This window comes from Drosophila subobscura, chromosome A (assembly GCF_008121235.1).
Source record: "Drosophila subobscura isolate 14011-0131.10 chromosome A, UCBerk_Dsub_1.0, whole genome shotgun sequence".
NCBI classification, from domain to species: domain Eukaryota; kingdom Metazoa; phylum Arthropoda; class Insecta; order Diptera; family Drosophilidae; genus Drosophila; species Drosophila subobscura.
In genome coordinates, this window is record NC_048530.1 from 12,632,475 (window position 1) to 12,652,742 (window position 20,268).

General features: G+C 46.7%; 5 protein-coding genes across 12 annotated transcripts; 2 read left to right on the top strand and 3 right to left on the bottom strand.

Moving 5' to 3' along the window:
• Positions 1-997: 997 nt before the first annotated feature.
• LOC117898763 (post-GPI attachment to proteins factor 2-like) lies at positions 998-5,639 on the bottom strand. The gene is made up of 5 exons (XM_034808397.1): positions 5,198-5,639; positions 3,613-3,777; positions 3,256-3,520; positions 2,957-3,175; positions 998-2,877 (listed from the first exon to the last, which is right to left on the bottom strand). The coding sequence occupies exons 1-5, from the start codon at positions 5,402-5,404 to the stop codon at positions 2,717-2,719; spliced, it is 1,017 nt and encodes a 338-aa protein (XP_034664288.1). The 5' UTR covers positions 5,405-5,639; the 3' UTR covers positions 998-2,716.
• A 206-nt stretch (positions 5,640-5,845) lies between these two features.
• On the bottom strand, positions 5,846-10,964 carry LOC117898664. Of its 5 annotated transcripts, none has more exons than XM_034808279.1 (8): positions 10,866-10,964; positions 10,345-10,627; positions 9,057-9,588; positions 8,902-8,967; positions 7,876-8,817; positions 7,651-7,812; positions 7,040-7,241; positions 5,846-6,924 (listed from the first exon to the last, which is right to left on the bottom strand). In XM_034808279.1, exons 2-8 carry the CDS (start codon positions 10,589-10,591, stop codon positions 6,310-6,312), a joined length of 2,766 nt encoding a protein of 921 aa, XP_034664170.1. In that variant the 5' UTR covers positions 10,592-10,627; positions 10,866-10,964; the 3' UTR covers positions 5,846-6,309. The 5 variants fall into 5 exon arrangements, with proteins under 5 accessions (XP_034664170.1, XP_034664159.1, XP_034664151.1 ...); XM_034808268.1 differs by having other exon boundaries at positions 9,057-9,443; positions 9,480-10,627; XM_034808260.1 differs by having other exon boundaries at positions 8,902-8,964; positions 9,057-10,627.
• A 972-nt stretch (positions 10,965-11,936) lies between these two features.
• On the bottom strand, positions 11,937-14,385 carry LOC117898706. The gene is made up of 4 exons (XM_034808326.1): positions 13,980-14,385; positions 12,873-13,895; positions 12,460-12,808; positions 11,937-12,383 (listed from the first exon to the last, which is right to left on the bottom strand). Exons 1-4 carry the CDS (start codon positions 14,163-14,165, stop codon positions 12,076-12,078), a joined length of 1,866 nt encoding a protein of 621 aa, XP_034664217.1. The 5' UTR covers positions 14,166-14,385; the 3' UTR covers positions 11,937-12,075.
• Positions 14,386-16,189: 1,804 nt separating this feature from the next.
• LOC117898727 (mucin-5AC) lies at positions 16,190-17,824 on the top strand. Its single transcript, XM_034808349.1, has 2 exons — positions 16,190-16,336; positions 16,402-17,824. The coding sequence occupies exons 1-2, from the start codon at positions 16,241-16,243 to the stop codon at positions 17,656-17,658; spliced, it is 1,353 nt and encodes a 450-aa protein (XP_034664240.1). The 5' UTR covers positions 16,190-16,240; the 3' UTR covers positions 17,659-17,824.
• Positions 17,825-18,572: 748 nt separating this feature from the next.
• Positions 18,573-19,686, top strand: LOC117898790 (salivary glue protein Sgs-3). 4 transcript variants are annotated; one of them, XM_034808440.1, is made up of 2 exons: positions 18,573-19,032; positions 19,072-19,686. In XM_034808440.1, exons 1-2 carry the CDS (start codon positions 18,637-18,639, stop codon positions 19,537-19,539), a joined length of 864 nt encoding a protein of 287 aa, XP_034664331.1. In that variant the 5' UTR covers positions 18,573-18,636; the 3' UTR covers positions 19,540-19,686. The 4 variants fall into 4 exon arrangements, with proteins under 4 accessions (XP_034664331.1, XP_034664339.1, XP_034664349.1 ...); XM_034808448.1 differs by having other exon boundaries at positions 19,087-19,686; XM_034808458.1 differs by having other exon boundaries at positions 18,574-19,188; positions 19,282-19,686.
• Positions 19,687-20,268: the final 582 nt, after the last annotated feature.

Sequence of the window (20,268 nt, forward strand, 5' to 3'; positions counted from 1 at the left end):
ATACATGAGCGCACATGCATTACTATATATACCATACCATACCTTACCATAAATCGGCCGTAGCTTATAGACTCGTACTGAACTCTAATTGTAAGCCTCATGCTAAAAACTCGACCCTATCTGTGGCCGCCACCCGCAGCACAACCATCCAAACACACACACATGCAATTGGGATACGGTGATCATTGATAATAGTTGTACAACCCAGATATAGACGCATACTAAAACGTATTGCCTGAGAGCTACTATACCCAGATCCACAATACTGGATAGGAGGAGCAGCAGGAGGAGCATGTACAACTATTATATGATCCAATATGATACCTTCCCTCTCTACTCCTCTCCTCTCCTCTCCTACACGTCCACACACACAAGGAAAACTATGTTTAAAACGCGCTACGAGAAGAAACAAAAAGTGTAAATAATTTACAAATTACATGATTAAAAAACAAATCTCTTAAGTGCTTCCAAATGAAAAATAAATGCCTAAAAGTAAATGTATCTTTGTGGAAGGAAACGTTTTGGCCTCGTTTTTGATATGAGCTTGAATAGCCAAATATAGCATAGCTATCCCAGATCTCCCCCAGGACATTCACTCTTCAGAATGTCAACTTAACTGGCTATAATTTCGTGAGCTCTCCTGTCAAGGGTTTGTGTGAGTTGAAGTTGACCTGCAATGCCGTTCGAGTGTTTCTTTGTTCACTGATTATTTGGCTCTTTCTTGGAGGAGGCTCTTTCTTCTATCATTTCAGCTTACTGTGGCGGTGTTGGGGTGAGGTGTTGGTAACCAAACTTCAGTTTGTTCTAAAGAGCTTCCTCTAACATTGTATTGTATTATTCGTACATTTAAATCCATTTTGTGGTTTTTACAAATGACTTTCACGCAATGCAGTGAATGTTGTATGTGGTATTAAACTTTATTCAAATTAGGAAGCTACAAAGTTACATATTCCATTGTTATTAATTTTTGTTATCTTTTCGTTTCTATTATTTCCACGTTGTTGTCGTTTTTTAATAATAAATCGCTTACTTTGTGTCGCCTAAAAATGTATGCAAAGGTAAAAAGGTTGCATTTTAAAAAGTGATCCATCCAATCATCCGTTTAAGAAGGTATTCACCATATAGCACATACGTAGGCATATAAAACCAATCGAAAATAGGCGATGAAAGAGGCAACAGGAGGTACATTAGATACAATACCGTTATATATGGTAAGTACATATGTATGTGTATGTTTATAAAGCGAAAGATAGGCACATAATTAGAAGTTTTTGCAAAGGCGTGGTAGGAGGGGAAACATGAGCGAGATATGGGCAGGGAGCAGGGAGCTATGGAACTTATAAATTGTAACGCATTAACATTTGGTAATTCAATTCAATTCAATTCAATTCAAATATATAGCTCAACTATTGCCTAACATATATATATATACATGTATATATAAGTCCCCCCAGCGAGTACATTTGCATGGGTACCATATCATCATATCATTCCATTTGTTGCGTGTAAGAAATAACAATTGTTTTCATTGGTTTAGCTACAGTTTGGGTTCACAAAATTCAAAGAATTCAAATTGAAACGGGGCGTAGGTATCTCTCTCACAAATACAATTCATAATTGGCATAATTATTAATAATATTATTTTACTTATGGAATAAAAGTGTTTCCTCTACTGCTTCGGTTGCTGTTACTGTTGTGTATGGTACAAGATTCAATTTTGGAATTACATTTGTTCAGAAAAAAAACACAGAACACAAATAAATACAAACGAATACAAGGGTTCCTTCCGTTCTTCCCCAATATTCCAGAGTACACGGGAGAGGCTCCTTAATTTTGTATACAATTCGATTAGCTATGATCCAGCCACTCGTTCCGTAAATAAAATTTCCCCATCCACGAGCTATGTATGTATGTGTATGTTTTCCACTGTTCTCATTCATTGGCTAAGTAGAATTGCCTTTTTATTATTTGCTAGATTTGTTTATCCTCTGTGTCTGTGGTGTGTGTGTGGTTCGTTGCCTGTCTATTGTCTGAATTATGTTCAGGGGCTCACAGGGTGCATAGGCGCCCAATAGGGTCACCAAACGTGCTATGCTATGTATTTCCCCACAAGTTTTGGATGATGTTTCCTTGCTCCTTCTGTATACACGATATGTACGTCTAAGTGCTACAATGTAATAAACGCTGACTCCTTGAATTTGGGAATTGACATGAGATCTGCTTGAAAGCGGCCTCTGCTGCCCCGCTACTTTGTTCTCTTCTCTTTTTTTCCGAGCTACCAGTTGTCATCTACTCTATGGTATTTCTTTGGTGCACTTAAACCATTACTTAATACATTTACTCGTAATTCGAATGTGTACAAAGGACATTATGCCCGTAAGATATATAATATATATATTATAATATTTGTGGAACTATGGAGCAGTTTCGCTTTCGTTTTTTCGGTTTATTTTTTTGCTTAAAACATTTTCCTTTCCTTTCGTTTCCGCGTTTGGTTTTTAGTTTTTCGTTAACTTTTTCGAGTGTGTAGAGAGAGAGAAAATTGAGAGAAAAATATAATGTTTTGTGTTTGCAATGGAAGCGCTTAGGTTTAAACTTTAAAGTTGCAGAAGATCAATAATTGTACGTTTCGAATGGGAGTTATACAGACACTGTACACGGTAGGAGAGAAAGCACGAGAAATCAAACGAACGCATGGAGGGAGCATATCCCAGATCTAGTCAGTTTTCGGCCTGCTGCTCAAGTACTGCGATATATTCTCCAGCGGCCCCTGCACAATCACCATGTACTGCGACGGAAAGTCCCAGATGATGGTGAAATGATACAGCATATTGGCAATGGCAATCAAGTACTCGAAGAATGCAAACCAGCTAAAGGCTACAAGGGGGTAGAGAGAGAGAGAGTCTCAAATTAGTCAGCGACCCAAGGCGAACCCCTGCACTGTGCCATAACTCACCCAAATCGTGACAGTAAAAGCGATGTTTGGCAAAGAAGACCAACAGACCGATGGTGCTCAGTATAGAGGCCACAAAGAAGAACTTCTTCCACTTGATGGACTGCTGCTGCTGAACATTCAGTGACTGGCCCGCATTGAGTATTCCATTCAGCTTGATGGTGGCCAGCATATAGCACAGCGAACAAACCATGAACGTGATGAAGATTCTCTCGTGCACGGCTGTAGTTCGAAAATAAAATGAACAAAAACATCAACAATTATCTTAAATCTAAACAGCTTGTGCTGCAGCATGGACTTACGATAGTTCTCCCGATTTGATATATAGGTAACGCCGCCGAGGGACGCTATCTCAATGCAATTGAGCACCAGAATAAGGCTGATCAGCCAGCTGGCCTGTGGCACCAGCTCTGGGCTGAGCCGCTTCAGCTGCGACCGATAGTAGTTCTTGTAGACAAAGGCAATGGGTATTCGCGGTCCGATGTGCAGCGCAATGCTAAAACGCCAGAAGTAGCGCTGCGGACTTACGCCCGTAATTGCACTTATCGAGGGTATTATATTGTAGACCTGTAAAGCCGAGCCCAAAAGGGAGTGAAGGTTAAATCTCTCGCTCTCTGCCTCTGGGGGGATTCTTTCGGGAATACCACCCGAACACTCACGCGGCAATGTGTCTCGTGTACATCGTCGTACTGGAAGACGTAGGCGGTCACAAAGCAGGTGAAGAGAGTCACCAGTGGCAGCAAGGCGGTCACCACGCAGATCTCATGGAAGCTGGCCAAATAGTGTATGGCCAATGGCTGCTCCTGATGCTGTTCCTTTGTGGCCTGCAATTATGGAAGGGAATTAGTAAAAGGTGCACTCAAGGGGGGGAGGGCCCATCTTTGGGCGCTCCTTTCTGGTGGAGGCTTACCGCGCGCGCTAATTAGTTAGATTTGGTTTTGTTTTCAATTTGGTTAAATTAGCAACAACAAAAAGCGCTAAAAAAATGTGAAAGGAGAATATGAATAAATCAATAAATAAACAAACAAACACAAAAACCCCCCAACCAATAAACAGAAACAAAGTTGATGGCAAAAAAACTATTTATAAATGCACGCATACATATGTATGTATGTATGTACTTGTATGCACATATTTACATTTACTCATACATATGTACATATATGGACGGGGACTGCGACCCGGGACTCGCACGAAAACTGAATAATGAATGAAGACCGACGGACCGACGGACCGACGGACCGAACGACCACGTCCACGAATAACAGCCTCCGCAACGAGGGAAAGGGGATTATAAATAAACGAGTCCTTGAGTGGGTGGCAAGGCCGTTTGCTATCATTGCAAAAGGATTAATGTCCAAAAATAGATGCGACTGGAGCTGGAACTAGACCCACCATCCTTCCATCCTGACGTAATCAGGCCCACAGCTGGTGCCGAGTTCCGCATGCCATTGTCCAAAATTAATTAGCACCAAATTAATAGGAAGCGTTGGCGAGGCGTTGCAAATGAAATTGAATGCGTTGTGATTAAATCAGGGACCGGACAGGACATGTCACGGAACATTGTGGCGCACAGAAAGCCCACGCGTGGCTCCCATCGACATGTGGGGTCATAGAAAGAGATGTGAAGAGCGAGAGAGACAGAGTGAGACGTAACACATGGGAAAGGGAAGGGGCAGGGTTCTGTAAATTCGGAATGGCGAAAACATAACGGTAAACAACATGGAGGAAAGAGCAAAACAAATCGAAGCAAAACGCATTTCGAAAATTACAAAAGCAAAAAGCAAACAGAAGAAGCCCATTCAAGGGTGGGGTGGTTGGTGGGGGATGGTATGTGTCTGTGTGTGCGGCATGCGCAGCAGAGGCGGGGAAATGGGCCTTCTAACTGCGAAAATTACAGCAACGGAAGAGCAAGGAGGAGGGTAAAATAAAACAGGCACACACACACATGCTTATACAGAACACCCACGCACACAACACACACACACACACAGGCTAGATGGTAGCTGGGAAGGGGGACGGGGATGGATGGATGGAGCGGGGTCAGGTCATAAGCGTGCGCTGGCTGCCTTTCGGTTTTGGCTTAATGTTATATAATTTTTGGCCACACACACAATCTGCAATCACACAGAAACATCAAGAAAACACACACAAAAACAAAAAACAATTATTGGCACACATATTATATGGTATTATTGGAAAGAACTAAATTTCCATGGTTACACATGCACCCGCTGTTCTCACCGCCGCTGCCGGATCATGGAGGGTGCAGCTATCGCCGCTGGACCCGCCACTGCCGATGACGCCGCCGCCTCCATCACTGATTTTGCTGGATTTTGCCTCCGGTCTCGCCCCGCTGCTATCTGATGAGGATGATGCTGCAACACATCCTGTCCTCGATACCCCGGATGACGATGACGTTGCTGCTGTTGAATTCTGTATGTTCTGCATATTTGTCGGCGGCGTCGTCGTTGCTGTTAATTGTTTGGCTGTGGAGGATGCCCTTTCGCATAATTTGTATGCCCAGCTGCTGCCGCCAAACCGCGCGCGCGCTTCACACGCAATTTCCTGTTTTTTTCCTTTGGATAATATTTAATATTTCGCAGTCCAGCAGTCCGCAGTCCCCGTTTAATTTTTTCGCCCACCTGCTTTTTTGTAACAGAACACTCACACACGAATGCGCTGGAGCCACGGTCACACTTGACTGGCGCCCAAGAAAGTACTGCATTTATCGGAATCTTGATTTACCGCTAACTTTTTCAGCGATACATTAACTATCGATAGCACAGCACTTGCGATGCATTCAATGCGATATACGATGTACTAAAAGGCGCTCAAAATCACGTATTTAAGAATTTAATTAAATAACTTACATATATTATGTTATGTTACATATATTATTTTTTGTATTATATTGAGCCCCCCCAAGGCTCATAAGGAAGTTACTTATTATGCTACGTCTAACGTATTGCTTCATATGTGTCAATCAAAATGAAAAAAAACCGAATCAAATCTAAGACTGAAAAATCTAAATATGTTGAAGCGCTTGTTTTCTCGATTGCTGCGGCTCCTGCTGCTGCTCTTTTGGTTCGTGGATCATTGATTTAGTAGCTTTGAAAATTGTGTGTTCCCCTATGGGGGTGTATGAGGATGGGGATAGATTTAGACGTCTGCCATTTTTCCTAATATGTTTCGGACGTCTAAATCGAATAAACTAATAATCGAATAAGCCACTCAACACACTTATTAGTTCAATCGCCAGCAAAATTATTAATCATAAACGTTTCCTTATTGCTAGATTCCTTAGCTTAGTGTAAGGGGGTGGCGAGGAGCATGACAAACAGAGAAGCTGTCACCTATTTCCACAGCTGCCCATGGACAATCTCTAGCATCATTTTCTTTCTAAAGTAGGGCATATGCTCCTGGCTGAATGTGAGCGGCTTGTCCCGAGTTATATATTCAGCTGTCATACAGCTGAAGACGCCGCAGTCACTACCATTCGTCTGCTGCGGTCCGTTTAGGATATTTTCGATCCGAAAGCCGCTAACGTCCAACGGCTGCCTGCGCTTGTCCAACGATTCTTCCTGTATGTATTTCTTCAATGTCTCCAGGACCAAGTTGTTGGGATTGCCAAGGGAATCATAGTAGAATATGGTCTGGTTCTTCATGTGTATAATGGCCATGCACCAATGCATGCCATTGAAGTGTACCGGCACCACAATGATGTCCTTGCTCATCAAATCAATCTTACGTGTCCAGCGCTTCACAGCACTAAACCCGCCCTCGAGCAGACGTGTCAGAAAGAAGGTGTTCATGGCATACACACTGGGCAGTATGCCCGCCTTCTGCTCTGATCGGTTGATGATCAAATTCATATAGAAATTGATCACCTCATCGTTCAGCCAGGTGAGCCCGGTCAATGTGCGAATATCCTTTTTCGCTATTATCAGCGAGTATTTCCGGATCAGCGGCTGCAATCACAAAACCAGAGACATTCATGTGAGGAGGGGCAAATCATGAAATAGAGCGAGACAGTGCGCTGCACTTTTGCATATATGTATATGTACATAGATGGGGATGACTTACATCATCAGGATCGCCAGTCACCATTTCATGCAGCTCCCTTTGCTGTTCTTCGCTGATGGGAATAAACTCAATATCCGGCTCGACTTCCTCCTGCTCGGCACCCGTCTCCGTTATCATGGGCAAACATCCCATGCGGTAGTCCAAGACGGACCATCGGAATGTGCCCTCCAGACGGCGACGCTCTTCGGTTAACTTGTCAGCCCTGGCAAGGAGTTCGATCATTAATTTAATTAAATAACTTATATTATTTTATGTTACATCTATTATTTTTTGTATTATATTGAGCTCCCCAAGGCTCATAAGGAAGTTACTTATTATGCTACGACTAACGTATTGCTTCATATGTGTCAATCAAAATGACAAAAAAACCGAATCAAATCTAACACTGACAAATTTAAATATGTTGAAGCGCCTGCTTTCTCGATTGCTGCGGCTCCTGCTGCTGCTCTTTTGGTTCGTTGATTTAGTAGCTTTGAAAATTGTGTGTTCCCCTAGGGGGGTGTATGAGGATGGGGATAGATTTAGCCGTCTGCCATTTTTCCTAATATGTTTCGTACGTCTAAATCTTAACTTAATCGACAGGCCCGTCTAGTGTGGCTGTAGATACTTACTCGACGCGTGCCAGCTCACGCTGATGGCTCGTTTCCGTGCGTTCACGCTGCTCGCGCTGCCTGAACTTCTGCTCATAATCATCTCGAAAGAAGATGTTTTCGCTGAAGCGCTGTTGCATCGCATTTAGGTTCTTCTGGTGCTCCGCGTCACCTTTTGCAGTTCTAAGTATATCACAAAGCAGTTTAAAGTTTGCCTCAAAGTCAGATGTCATCTCCTTTACTTACGGCTTTTCATTCGAACTACTATCCAGATCAATTATGACGGGCTGTGGTGCACCTTTGGCTGCCACTTGAACGGGGGGCGAACTGCCGCTGTCACTGCCGCTACCCGAGGTGCTGTCCGTTGAGGTTAGCTCGAAGACAGACTGGCGCTGCAGCGAAGTCTGTGGCGGTGGTGTTGGCTTGGGGACGCTCTTCTTGGCGTTTTGCACCTGCCTGGAGTACTCGGCACTGGGATTCTTCTTCACCATGGCTGCCCAACTGGCCATTGGTAAGAGTGGCGGCGGGTTTGTGCGGCTGGTTTGTTTTCTTAACTCGCTGATGGCCACGTCGCTTACAAAATTCACGTACTGCTCACGCTCGGCGAGACGCTCCATGCGCATGAGAAGACTGTCGTGATTGGGGGATCCGCGAATGGAGTGCGAATGATGCGGATGATGATGATGTCCATTCATGTTTGTGTGTGGTGGTTCGGTGTAGCCATTCTGGCCCAGGCGCACTGCATCCGCATACAGCAGCGAGGGGCGTACAAGCGATGAGGGCGCCGCTGCAGGAGCAGCAGCATCCCCATGTGATGAGGACTGACCCTTCGGACCCCAACCGGCTGAGGAAGCAGTACCAGTACGCCCCCTATCGTGGGCCCGTAAGAAGAAGCCATGGACTGGCGGCTCATCATCGTCGGATAGTTCTATTATATTATTGCCGACGCCATGATATCGAATGACTTGATGTGCGGTTCGTGGCTCATTAAATATGGACAGACGCTTGTTACCCGACGAGGGTATCTGCATACGGGTCATTGCTCCTGATTCCTGCTCAGCAAAAGACGCTGACTCGCTGGTGGTGGGCATGTCCTCGGCAATCGGTTGCGAAATGAAACGGGGAAATGTGCTTTCCACACGGCGATACTTGATGAAATTGTCCTTGCCGCCGTCTCGTTTTCCTCCACTGAAATAAAGTAAAAGCAGAAACAAATTGAAATAAATATACTTATGACATCAATTGAGAGTAGAATCAAAGATAAACACTTACGAACGCTTTCTGGTGGTTCTGTTCTTTAATTGTAGAGTTCCTTCGTCGATGGCGGCTTCGTTGCTGCTTTGTGGAACAGAACAGAGACAACAATAGATAACCAAATATATGTATGTACACATGTCTAATGTTATATTTGCCCTCTTTTGACTTACCGTGGACCTTGTGCTCCGTCGCCGGTTACGGCTACTTCAGTGGCAGTTTCATCTTTCTGACGTGTCCAGCTTTTCAAGAGGTTTCGCAGTTTATCCAACAAGTTCAATCCCATCGAATCGCCTTCAAGTTGTTCTATTTGCTCAATGTCCTTCTGGAAGGCCACCAAAGGCGTTAGTTCCTCGGCGGACAGCTCGTGCTCCGGCAGAGCTTTTAAATCCTTCAACAGCTTAAAGAGTGTGTCCTGGCAGAGTGAAATTTCTAACAGTTGCTGGGCTCGGCTGCGCTCTCCCCAGGGCCGCTTTTTTTCCGACCCAATTACGTGCCAAATCTGGTAAAGGGCTTTAACAATGGCTCGCTTCGATTTTGATTCCACACCAGCTTCGGGGCCAGCAAGTGCCTCTGTCGGAAAATTGTGTACAGCAACGGACGCGTCTGGCTGCTGCTCTATTTGGTATTCTTCTTCAGCCGTTGGCTGTCTGGCCTGTAGATTATGTTCGACGGCAAACTGCAGGCCCTCTTCTGGCAGTTCAAGCGTGCCTTGAATGTGCTCCTTGAATGTGTCTCCGCCACCAGGGATTAGTGTTTCGAGGGGATATGCTTCATTGGAGAACGACTGAGCCTCCTCAGCCTCAGGTGACAAATCTGAAATACTCTCTCGGAGACCTACTTCGTCCGACTCCAAAATATCTACCACAAAGTGGTTTGAGTCGGCAATATCTTCGATTATCTTTTCGGTGTCCTCCTCTATGGGAATTGATATGGTACAGGGGTATAAGGAGAAAGAACAGTCCAAATCAGGCACTTCCTCGAAATCGTCGCCGTCCTCCTCTTCTTCAGATGTCGATGGAGAGTTATTCTGTTCGTGCCAAAAACCGGTGAATGTTTCGCCAAGTTTTAGTGCTGCTGAATTCTTATTCTGCAGCCAGCAACGATTTGTCTCTATTTTCTTGGAAGAGGACAATTCTTCCTCTTGATCTTCCGGATTCTTGCGGGGAAATGGCGTAAAATGATGCTCCTCGCTCAGGAACGGCAAAGCCTCTGGCACCAAAGCCTCAATCGCGGCGTGCAGCCGAGTCGGATTATTCACAGAGTTAGCGACTTTTCGCGGTATATTTTTGCTTAGCGGATCAATCACAATGACCTGCGATTTGCATGATTTTGATATTTTGTTTGGTTTATTATTTAATTGCTGTTTGTTTGCCGTTCGAAAGTTGTCTCCCGTGAGGTATGGTGGCGCAGTGTTGCCAGATATCTTAATTGCACCAAGCCAAGACGGCTCCGGCTCAATTGGATGCTTTTGTGGAAGTGCCTGCTGTTTCTTGCCAAATTTCACTGCAGCTGACTGTGGTGCGGAACAGTGTGGTACTGTGTGTTGTTGTGTGTATTGAGGCCCGTTGTTTTCGCTCAAATGGTTGGTGCGTGCCTGATTAAGGATCGGCGTAGGGTTTGGGCCATAGCTAAGGAGATGATGGCTATTGCTATGAAAATCCTGTGCATTTTCTAATTGCCCGAAGTCCTCGGGATTCTGAGACATACGGCTAGACTTTCGGTTTTCACCTGTACACTAAATCTGCAAGCGAACAAGAAAAATAAAATCAGGCATTTTAATAGTAAAAACCATGCAGCCACGAAGAAACAAAAATAATGTGTGCCATTGAGTGCATGCCGGCTGCAAATTTTTTGTTTTACCCCTGAGTGCCTAGACGCGTATTATCGCCTTCCCGCTTTTCGCACACAACAGCCGCCGCGGCTCTTGATGCTGTTTCACTCCCCCCACGCCGCTATGTTCACCGTTGTGGTTCACTTACCGCTTAAAATTTACTAACTTCTAACTTCCTTTAACAATTTCACAGAATAATTATTTTTTTACTGACTTCTCGGCGAGCTAGCCAGTCAGTGTTGCCAGTTTAGCTATTTTCGTACTAAATCTAGTGTATGGCGAGTAGCGGGAATTATGGCTATTTTCCAAGATATTTTTGCATTACTTTAGCTTTTTAATAACATTGAATTGACTACGCAGTTTTGCCATTTCGGTTGATGTAAAAATAAAATTAGGACTCTCCGAGATATTGATGGCGTGTACACTTTTGCTAAGCTTTTTCAAATGTACGTCAGCTGACAGTTGATGACTGAAGAAGATTAAATTAAAGACTAATATATGAATGTTAAAAAAAATTAAATGTTTATGAATGAAATTCTATAAAGTTTTATTATAAGTTAATTAAATATGTAGTTATATAGTTATAAAATAACGTTGAAACACTTTAGCGTTCTTTTTTACGCTTCCATCAAAATTATCTGGCAATTTCTAGCTTTCTAGCTAGTTTAGCTTTTAACACTGTAGCCAGTGTGACCGCTGAATTATCGATAAAATATAGCGCACAACCCTCAAAAAGATACCAAAATATACATTATCAATTTAAAAATATACCGTAAATCTTAAATAATTTTCCTCGACTTTGACGATATATTTAATATTACAGCAAGTAAGGATTGTCAGCGTTAAGCCTAGTACTCAGATCGAAAAAAAAACTTGCTAGCAAAATTCGCAATATGTTTTGCTAGCTGCAGAGTGTGACCAGAGGTGAAAACCGCATTCCGTACGGTTACACTTCTCAGGCAGCTGTGTTGTTTTATTTACATTTTGAAAATGTGTGAAAATTGAATAAAAAGTTACTAAAACAGTGAATAAGAAATGAATTTGCGACCTCTTTTTTTTCGATCTGAGTACTAGGCTTTAAAACGATTTAATTGGATTGCTCAAAAAATAGGGTTCAATTAAAATCGTGCCTATGTCTCTGCCTACATGTGTAGATGCCATGTAGCAGAGAGCTGCTACATTTCCTTCATGGGCGGGCTTTTTGTATGGACTGTTTTATTAGTTTTTGGTTAATTTCTTTATTTTGTAATATCACCAACGAGCTACAACCGGAAGCACAAGAACAACGACAACTACCAAGAGATACGGAGGAAGATGGATGAGAAGCAGGACGAGAGGAAGGAGGAGGCGTACCGGACCTAGTCGCTGCCCTGGCAGCAGAAGAAGAGAAAATTCCAGAGCAGCGTTGTCGCTCCGTAGAGGGCCCCGGCAAGGCCCACTGTGGCCTGGAACGAGTACCGCACGACCACATAGTGGGCCAGGGCGCCCCACACGAGGATCAGCAGGCCGTTGGTGAAGTGCACTGGCCGCCGTATGGCCGTCCAATTGGCCCGCGTCATGCCCATCTGGAAGACGAGCTCCTGCAGAAAGGCGGTGACCACCTGGCCAAAGCCCAGCAGCACAGCGGAGACGCTCAGCAGGAGCTTGGACGTGGAGAAGCTAATGACTGTGCGGGATCGCAAGGGGAGTAAGGAAAGGATTAGTCTGCGGGCTAAAATTGAACGTGGGTATGGCACACTCACAGATCAGGGCCAGGCACTTGCATATACTGCCCATGGTGTGCCACTGGAGCTTGTGCTTGTAGAGGCTCGTCCCGAAGCGCGGCGTCATCAGCGAGAAGCACATCCAGGGGAAGGCCAGAAGCGAGAACAGAAACGGAATCTCAGCATTCTTGAGGGCATGGTGCGTGACCGCCAGTCCTGGCAGCACTGTGAGGCACATCACATAGCTGAAGATGTCCGCCGAGAGCAGCAGCGTGGTGGCATACAGCTGCGGCACGAGCAGCGCCTGCTGCAGCGGCATGGCAATCTTGTCCAGCAGATTCCACCACAGGTGCGAGGTCACTGCCCGCGACATGCGACGTATGCGATGCTGCTTGGCAGTTGCATGGGAGGGGAGCATTAGCAAGGGGGCAGCTGGTGTGGAGAGGACTCACCAGATTGGCATGATTGGTGGGTTGCAGCGGGGAGGAGTTGCCTGTGGCCGTGCCTGGATTGAGCGGCGTGTTCTGCGGATGAAGGCGGCCATTGGAAAGGGACTTGTGTGACATCTGGGACACGGACATGCCATAGTTATCGATAGTGGCATTGCTGGAACGCATCATGGACACAGTCTCATCCTCCTCGGGTATGATCTCCATGATCTCCACGCCATTGGGATTCACATAAGTCACATACGCCTCATCTGTGGCCAGCATGTAGTTGCTGTGTGTGTCCACAACGGCGGCTGCCACCACAGCTGCACCAGGCGTGGCCACCATCTCGGTCGCGGGATTGCGCCACGAGAGCATCTCCAGGCCGTCCATCTGATCTGCAACCAAATTGGCTGCAAGCGCCGCTCGAAGTGGGAGGGCGGCAAAGCCCGTCTCCGCTTTGATCACCGATATGCGCTTGGTGGTGAAGGCATCCTCCCGATGCTTGGTGATGATCAGGCTGAGGGGGATGAGGTTCACCAGCAGTGCGGACATCAGGACAATGGACTGGGCGGTGCCGTAGAGTGTGCGCAGGCTGGTGAAGACAAAAGAGAGGAAGAGCTGGCAGAAGGCCTCGCCGCACAGGTGGATCGTTTTGCGCACATATTTGTCCTCCCGGGGACGCACCGCCTCCAGTATGACATGCGTCTTCCACAGATACAGGCTGGAGCCGATGCCTGCAAAGCAGCCATAGAAGACAATGGCCACCGCCTGCGTGGTGGTGGTGACCACTATCCAGGCCGAGGAGAACAAAATACCGCTGACCATCAGCGACAGGCAGGCAATGAGCGTGGCCAGCAAGAAGACGCGCCGGTACTGTGTCGTCTCCCTCGATCGACCTCCATACTCTGTGTCCAGATGCTCCATAATAGAGCGGCACAGCTCACCCGTGGCCTGGTAGACAATGGCTGGCCATATGCGCAGCACCAGATCCTTGTCCGACTCCACAACGTTGCCGTACAGGTAGGCGGGCGTTGCCAGAAAGGCCTGCAAAGAAACAGAAAGAGTGTGTGAGAGATAGAGTGAGTGATGGAGAATTGTGCGGATAAAGAGAGAGAGAGAGAGACTTACGTGTATGGCAAAGCCGCAGAGCATGTACTTCTGTTGAATATGCTTCTTGACCACACGCCGTCGCTGTATGCCAGCGGTGGCCCGGGCAGTGGGTCGGCGCACGCCCACGCCCACTGCCACATTTGTAATTCCTGTAGACGCTGCCATGTACTCCGTATCTCTGTCCCTCCCTTTGGGTGTTGCCATCCGTTGTTGTTTGATGGCCTCTGAAAGCTTATTTCGAGACGTATCCGTGTCCGTTTTGCCGGGCGTTCTGTGATGCGTTTTGTATGCGGTTCGGTCTGTTCCGTCTAGCCGTGAGCAGGCATCATCATTTACCAAGCCTCAAACCAGCTTAGGTAATGGCCAAACGGAAAGCGTTCACCCACACACTGAGAGCCACACAGAGACGCCCTGCCAGCAGACGGCGAGATGGGTTCGGTTCTGATAACAATCAACTCTTATCACTCACCCACAACCAGAGATATCTAGGTACTCGTATCCCTATCTCTGTCCACACACTGATGCATGTGTAGCCGTGAGATTAACGTCAGATATGCAAAGCGTTTTGTTTTGCCTGCAACTCCGTCAGCCACACAGCCGCACAGCCGCACAGCCCCGAAAGCCCAACAGCCCCATCGTCAGCAGAGGATTATGTTTATGGCCAGACATACGCAGAACGCCACCATAGCCCATAGCCATAGCCATAGCCAAAGCCATAGCTAGAGACGAGCCAAATGATTAGGCACTGGCAGACACGCAGTTAATGCCGAGTGCTCATTTGTAGAAGGTATTGTCTCTCTCTGTCCCCTCCCACCAAATGGGTTCAACCATTGTGCTGTGTGTGGCATCTGTGGAGGAGTTCGCCATGGCTTGGGATCGATTTAGGATTAATGTCGCATATGCAATGCATAGTACATGTGTGACTGCTCATGCGGCAGTATGTCCTAGAGACAGAGAGAGAGAAATAAGATCAAATGATACCATGGGCAATGAGAGAACATCTTAGGATCCACTTTTCGTACATAAACATTAGCGAATGAGAGTGGATTGTATTCAGCGTTCATGCGGCAGCGGCAATGGTTCCGTTCCCTTTAAATAACAAATAAATAACTCTCTTCTAAAAATAGTTACATATACTTATGATATGTATTAGATTAAAGAAATGCTTGTGACTAGCTCAAGGTTAGAAAACCATTAAATATTGAATACTTTTATTTCTTCCACAACTATTGTAAATATTACATTTGTAAGCCACACATTTGTAATAATTTGTTTTATAAATCTTCTAGAATCATTCTGTTTTCTGTTCGCTAATTGGAAATTTGCATTCATAGAGTGATTAGGAATTACTGCATGGAATTAATGACTCCATGAGATCCCTCAACCACAGGTCATATATTGTTCGATAATGGCAAAATCATCTCTGGGACGAAAGCTTATTAAAAGCAGTATGTAATATTTATAATATACCCAATTATAATGAATATATTTCGACTTTGCCTGTTCCATTTTTAGATTTTTTCACTGGCACTTTTTGCGTTCTTTTTTTATGCACAATCTGCCGAAAACTGGTAAAGATAGAAGATATATCAAAAGATGGACAGCTTAAGATTGGGGGTGATTATTCTTCAGCTTCAAGAGTGGGATGCGTCACACACTCATCGGGGCTTTTGTGTTTCTTTGTTATTCATTCTCTTGGACATACATATATGTATATGCACATGTACATATGTATATCGTATCGTATCCGTTTTATGACATTAACAAAAACAGTAGCAAAAAAAAAGCAAACAATTCCTATCTTGCCCGCCGCTTGACCTCCACTCCCCATTGCTCCCGAAACACTTATCTCCACTTAGAGAAAAAAAGAAAGAGAGAGAAAGAGAGAGAGAGAGAGAGAGAAAGATCTATCGCAGTGATATCTTTACACACTTCCGTTTCATATCCGCGGACTGCATGGTGGTGTGTCTGTGCTGTGGGTTTATGGGTTTACAACTGTATTTTGCAATTTATCCGGAGACGTCAGAGATGCGGGGAACAACACACTATTTTATTTGCACCCATATACCCACATGGCATTAGTCGTGGCCACAGCCATAGCCGCAGTAATATCCACCGTATCTGTGGCATATGAAGATGATGTGATGGCAAGGTGCTAAGCCCGATAGATAAGGCAAACTGCTACACACAGCATCCCAAGATTTTCGCTATATAACCGAGCGGTGGCCGTGTCATTAGCTCATACAACGATCGACCGACGTTAGCCACTGGCAACGACAATGAAAACGACAACCAGAACCACATTCACAGTGCGTAGAACGATGACCGGAAAATTCTCGATGGCCACCTCCATTCTGCTGCTGTGCGCCGCCCTGGTAAGTGTACCCATTGATTGAGAGGCTGAGGATTGGGGGAATGACCCATTGGTAACCGATTGCAGCTTCTGACAAAGTCCTGCGGCATCCTGGCACTCAGCGGCGATGGCAACAATCAGCTGGTCCAGGCCGAGCCCTGGAACGAAGCCTTGACCACGACCACAACCGAGGGCAGCGGCTGGGAGACAACCACCCCCCTCCCGACGGAGGAGACCACACAGGCACCCATCGAGGTGGAATCCACAACACCTGAACAGGAGGGAACCACGCCAGAGGCGGAGACAACCACCGGAGCTGAGCAGGAGACATCCGCACCAGCTGAAGAAACCACCACAGGAGCACCCCTACAACCAGAGAGCACCACAGGAGCTTCTCTAGAGCCAGAGACCACCACAGGAGCTCCTCTAGTGCCAGAGAGCACCACCGGAGCACCCCTTCAGCCAGAGAGCACCACCGGAGCACCCCTTCAGCCAGAGAGCACCACCGGAGCACCCCTTCAGCCAGAGAGCACCACCGGAGCACCCCTTCAGCCGGAGAGCACCACCGGAGCTCCCCTTCAGCCGGAGAGCACCACCTCGCAGGCTTCCAACCAGCCCGAAAGCACCACCTCGCAGGCTGGTGCCGGCGGAGAGCCAACGGCAACCACCACTTTGACTCCTGCGCCCACGCCGCCCGTCTTCGAGTGCCAGTCGGCAGGACTCTTTCCGCATATCGGCGGCGACTGCAGGCGTTACCACAACTGCCTATGGAACCCGTTGCTACGCCTGCTGCAAGAGCAGGAGAGGGTGTGCCCCCCGCTGACGGCCTTCTCGCCCCAGCTGGGCCGCTGTGTGCGCGATGTGTCCGTGTGCAAGGACGACGAGTTTGAGTGTCTGGCTGTGGGACGCTACGCTGGTCACGACGACACCTACTACTACAGCTGCATGGCCAGCCTGCAGGGCGGACTCCACAAGTTCATTGTGCGCTGCTCCAGTGGCCAGAGATTCGAGCCATTGATTAGGGGCTGCTGGCGGTACGACTGGACCCAGATTGTGCCCGGACAGGAATCGCTGGAGTTGAGCGATTTGGCGGCCATCAAGCGGGAGCTGAAGCTGTACAAGGCGGAGGAAAAGCTGCGTCTGAAGGCCCTCAAGGAGCAGGAGAAGCAGGCCCGCAAACAGCAGAAGCTCGAGGAGCAGGCGGCCAAGAAGGCAGCCAAGGAGCTGGCCAAGCAGCAGGCCAAGGCCGAAAAGGAGGCGGCCAAGGCAGCCAAGGAGCAGGCCAAGGCCGATAAGGAGGCCAGCAAGGGTCAGTCCAACGAGAGCAACGAATCCGACGAGTAGCCCCAACGCCTTTGCCGATTGAGAGTTGAGCCTCCCTCCTCCCGAGAGCGAGAGCTCCTCTAGCACTTCCTTGGTCCATTGCCCTCGTCTATAAGATCTTCTCCTAATTATTGATTTTTTTTTTTTGTTTTGTAATGTATGGTATTAATAAAGATCTGGAAACTAGCCAGAAAATACCTTTTACTTTATGGCATAAAGTGGGAATTAAATGTGAAGAGATGCGATTCCCGGAACGGACACATTCTCTTGAAGATCTCAAGAATTGAATCTTATCTTCTGATTTACGATATATAAATATTAAGACAGAAAAACAGAAACCGAAAGATGCTGTCTGCCAGATATAATAATTGGAATTCCAATTCAGTTAGTTCAACCGCTTATTTCGACTTACAGCGAGGAAGAACGTTGTGAGACGCTGCTAAAACCGCGTCACTACTATTCATCACACCTTTCATTCAGCATCCTTTAACAATATACGAGAAAAAGCAGCAAATCGATGCTCGACACCCACGAACGAACGAGTGCTTCAAAATCGGAATTAAAATAATACAATGAAAAGTTGTTTGTCTTGAGCATGACGAGGCCTACGTTCTTCGCTCTCGCGCACCAGTTTGCAGAAGTTTTGAACAACAATTAAAGTTGAGTTTGTTCCACTGGAGGTCTGCATTTGAGCGTTTATTGGGGTAAGTGCTCGTATTACCTGGAGATACGAAACGATTCCTCGAAAGCCCCCCTCATCCAGATAAGGCCCGAGTTCCGATTGATGTTGATCACTTATCTGGGAGGCATACGAATAGTTATGCCCGCAGACGTTACAGGCCCACGTCACAAACTCTTTTTTATCTGTGGCGGAATATAGCCGCGTCGATCAGGGCAGGGAGGTTCGGCTATATAAGAGCCAGGCCAATGGTCCGACCAGTTAGTCCGTCGAACCAAGTAACGAGAACATAAACGAACATACAACACAATCTGCACGAAATGTTGAAACTTCCCATGCTCCTGGGCACTACCGTGGTGGTGGCCCTCATCCTGGTGTCCGCCAGCGCCTCGGAGGTTCCCTCCCTGTGCCGTCAGAGCGGCTACTTCGCCCTTGTGGATAACACGCCCGAGTTCTACACGTGTCGTGCCTCTCCTGCCGGCGGTTTCTCCCTGCAATTCCTGCGCTGTTCTTCGGGTGCCGTCTTCAGCTCCAAGGCTGGCCAATGCACAGAAGTGACAGACCTGTCGAGGCTGGCACGCGAGGATGGCAACATCGAGAACCCAACGATTCCACCCGACAATTTGGATGATAGCACCAGCACGTCGGTAAAGCCGGTTGAGGTAACCACCGAAGCGCCCATTCCCACCAAGGAAGCCGCAGGAGAGACCTCGGAGGATCCGGAAGAGGCTACCACCGATGAGCCCTCTACCGACGAGCCCTCTACCGATGAGCCCACAACCGATGAGCCCTCAACCGATGAACCCTCTACCGATGAGCCCTCTACCGATGAACCCTCAACCGATGAACCATCTTCCGATGGCCCTTCAACTGATGACCCCTCCACCGACGAGCCATCTTCAGATACCACAGAGGAGCCGGCTGATAAGACCACCGATGATGCTTCCACCGATGATCCAACCACCGATGATCCTTCCACCGATGATTCAACCACCGATGACGGTACTGGAACAACCTCCACCGACGATGGCACTTCGGCCACCGAGGTGCTCAATTGTCCCAGCACAGGCTTCTTTCCCAAGGATGACAACTGCAATGAGTTCGTCCTTTGCTACGACGATGGCAGCGATCTGCACTCGTCCGTCTTCAAGTGCCCCGGCGATATGCAGTTCGATCCTAAGACTTCCTTCTGCAGCCTCGAATTCGACTGCGCGTCTGTCTAAAGAGATAGAGAGGGAGAGTCGCACATAGGGACAGAGCAAGAGCTAGTGGAAGAAATAGAACAGATGGAGCGAGCGAGAAAGGAAGAGAGAGCATAGGAGCAATTGAAAAAAGCAATAAAACCATCCACGATGCTCGATTATAACCCCCAAACTGTACTCAATTTTTTTGTTGTTATTTCTGTTTTTTTGTTTTTTTTTTTTTTGAGTGAATAAATTGTAGATTAATTAATAATAATTTATTTGTGAAAATATCTTGCGATCTTGATGGGTTTTTCAAGTGGTATTGCGTATGACGGGAAAATCAATTTCATTCGCATTATCCGTAATGCCGATAAGGAACCCATTATGGTACAGCCTACAGCCCGGTCTGTCCGTTCTATGGGTAGATGGATGGATCGCCTGTGTATCTTATCACCTGTCTGCCTGCCATTAACATTAACTGTGTGACAACTGGGCCAAAATAAGTGACCAACTGAATTAGCTGATCATACGATCGATTTGCAAGAAGAATGACAGAAATGTAGGGGAAACCATGGGGGAAATGCCATGTTCCGTACGGTTCCTTGACTGCAGAGAATATCATTCTCTAAGCTGTTTATTTTCTGTGTCACTTCCTGGAACAAGTGGTATCTAATCTTCCCAGATACAGATACGAGTCTTTATTTAATATGTACATTGCTTAACCGCTCGCTTGACCCCTTGTCATTGGTGGATCTTTTCAATTTATGG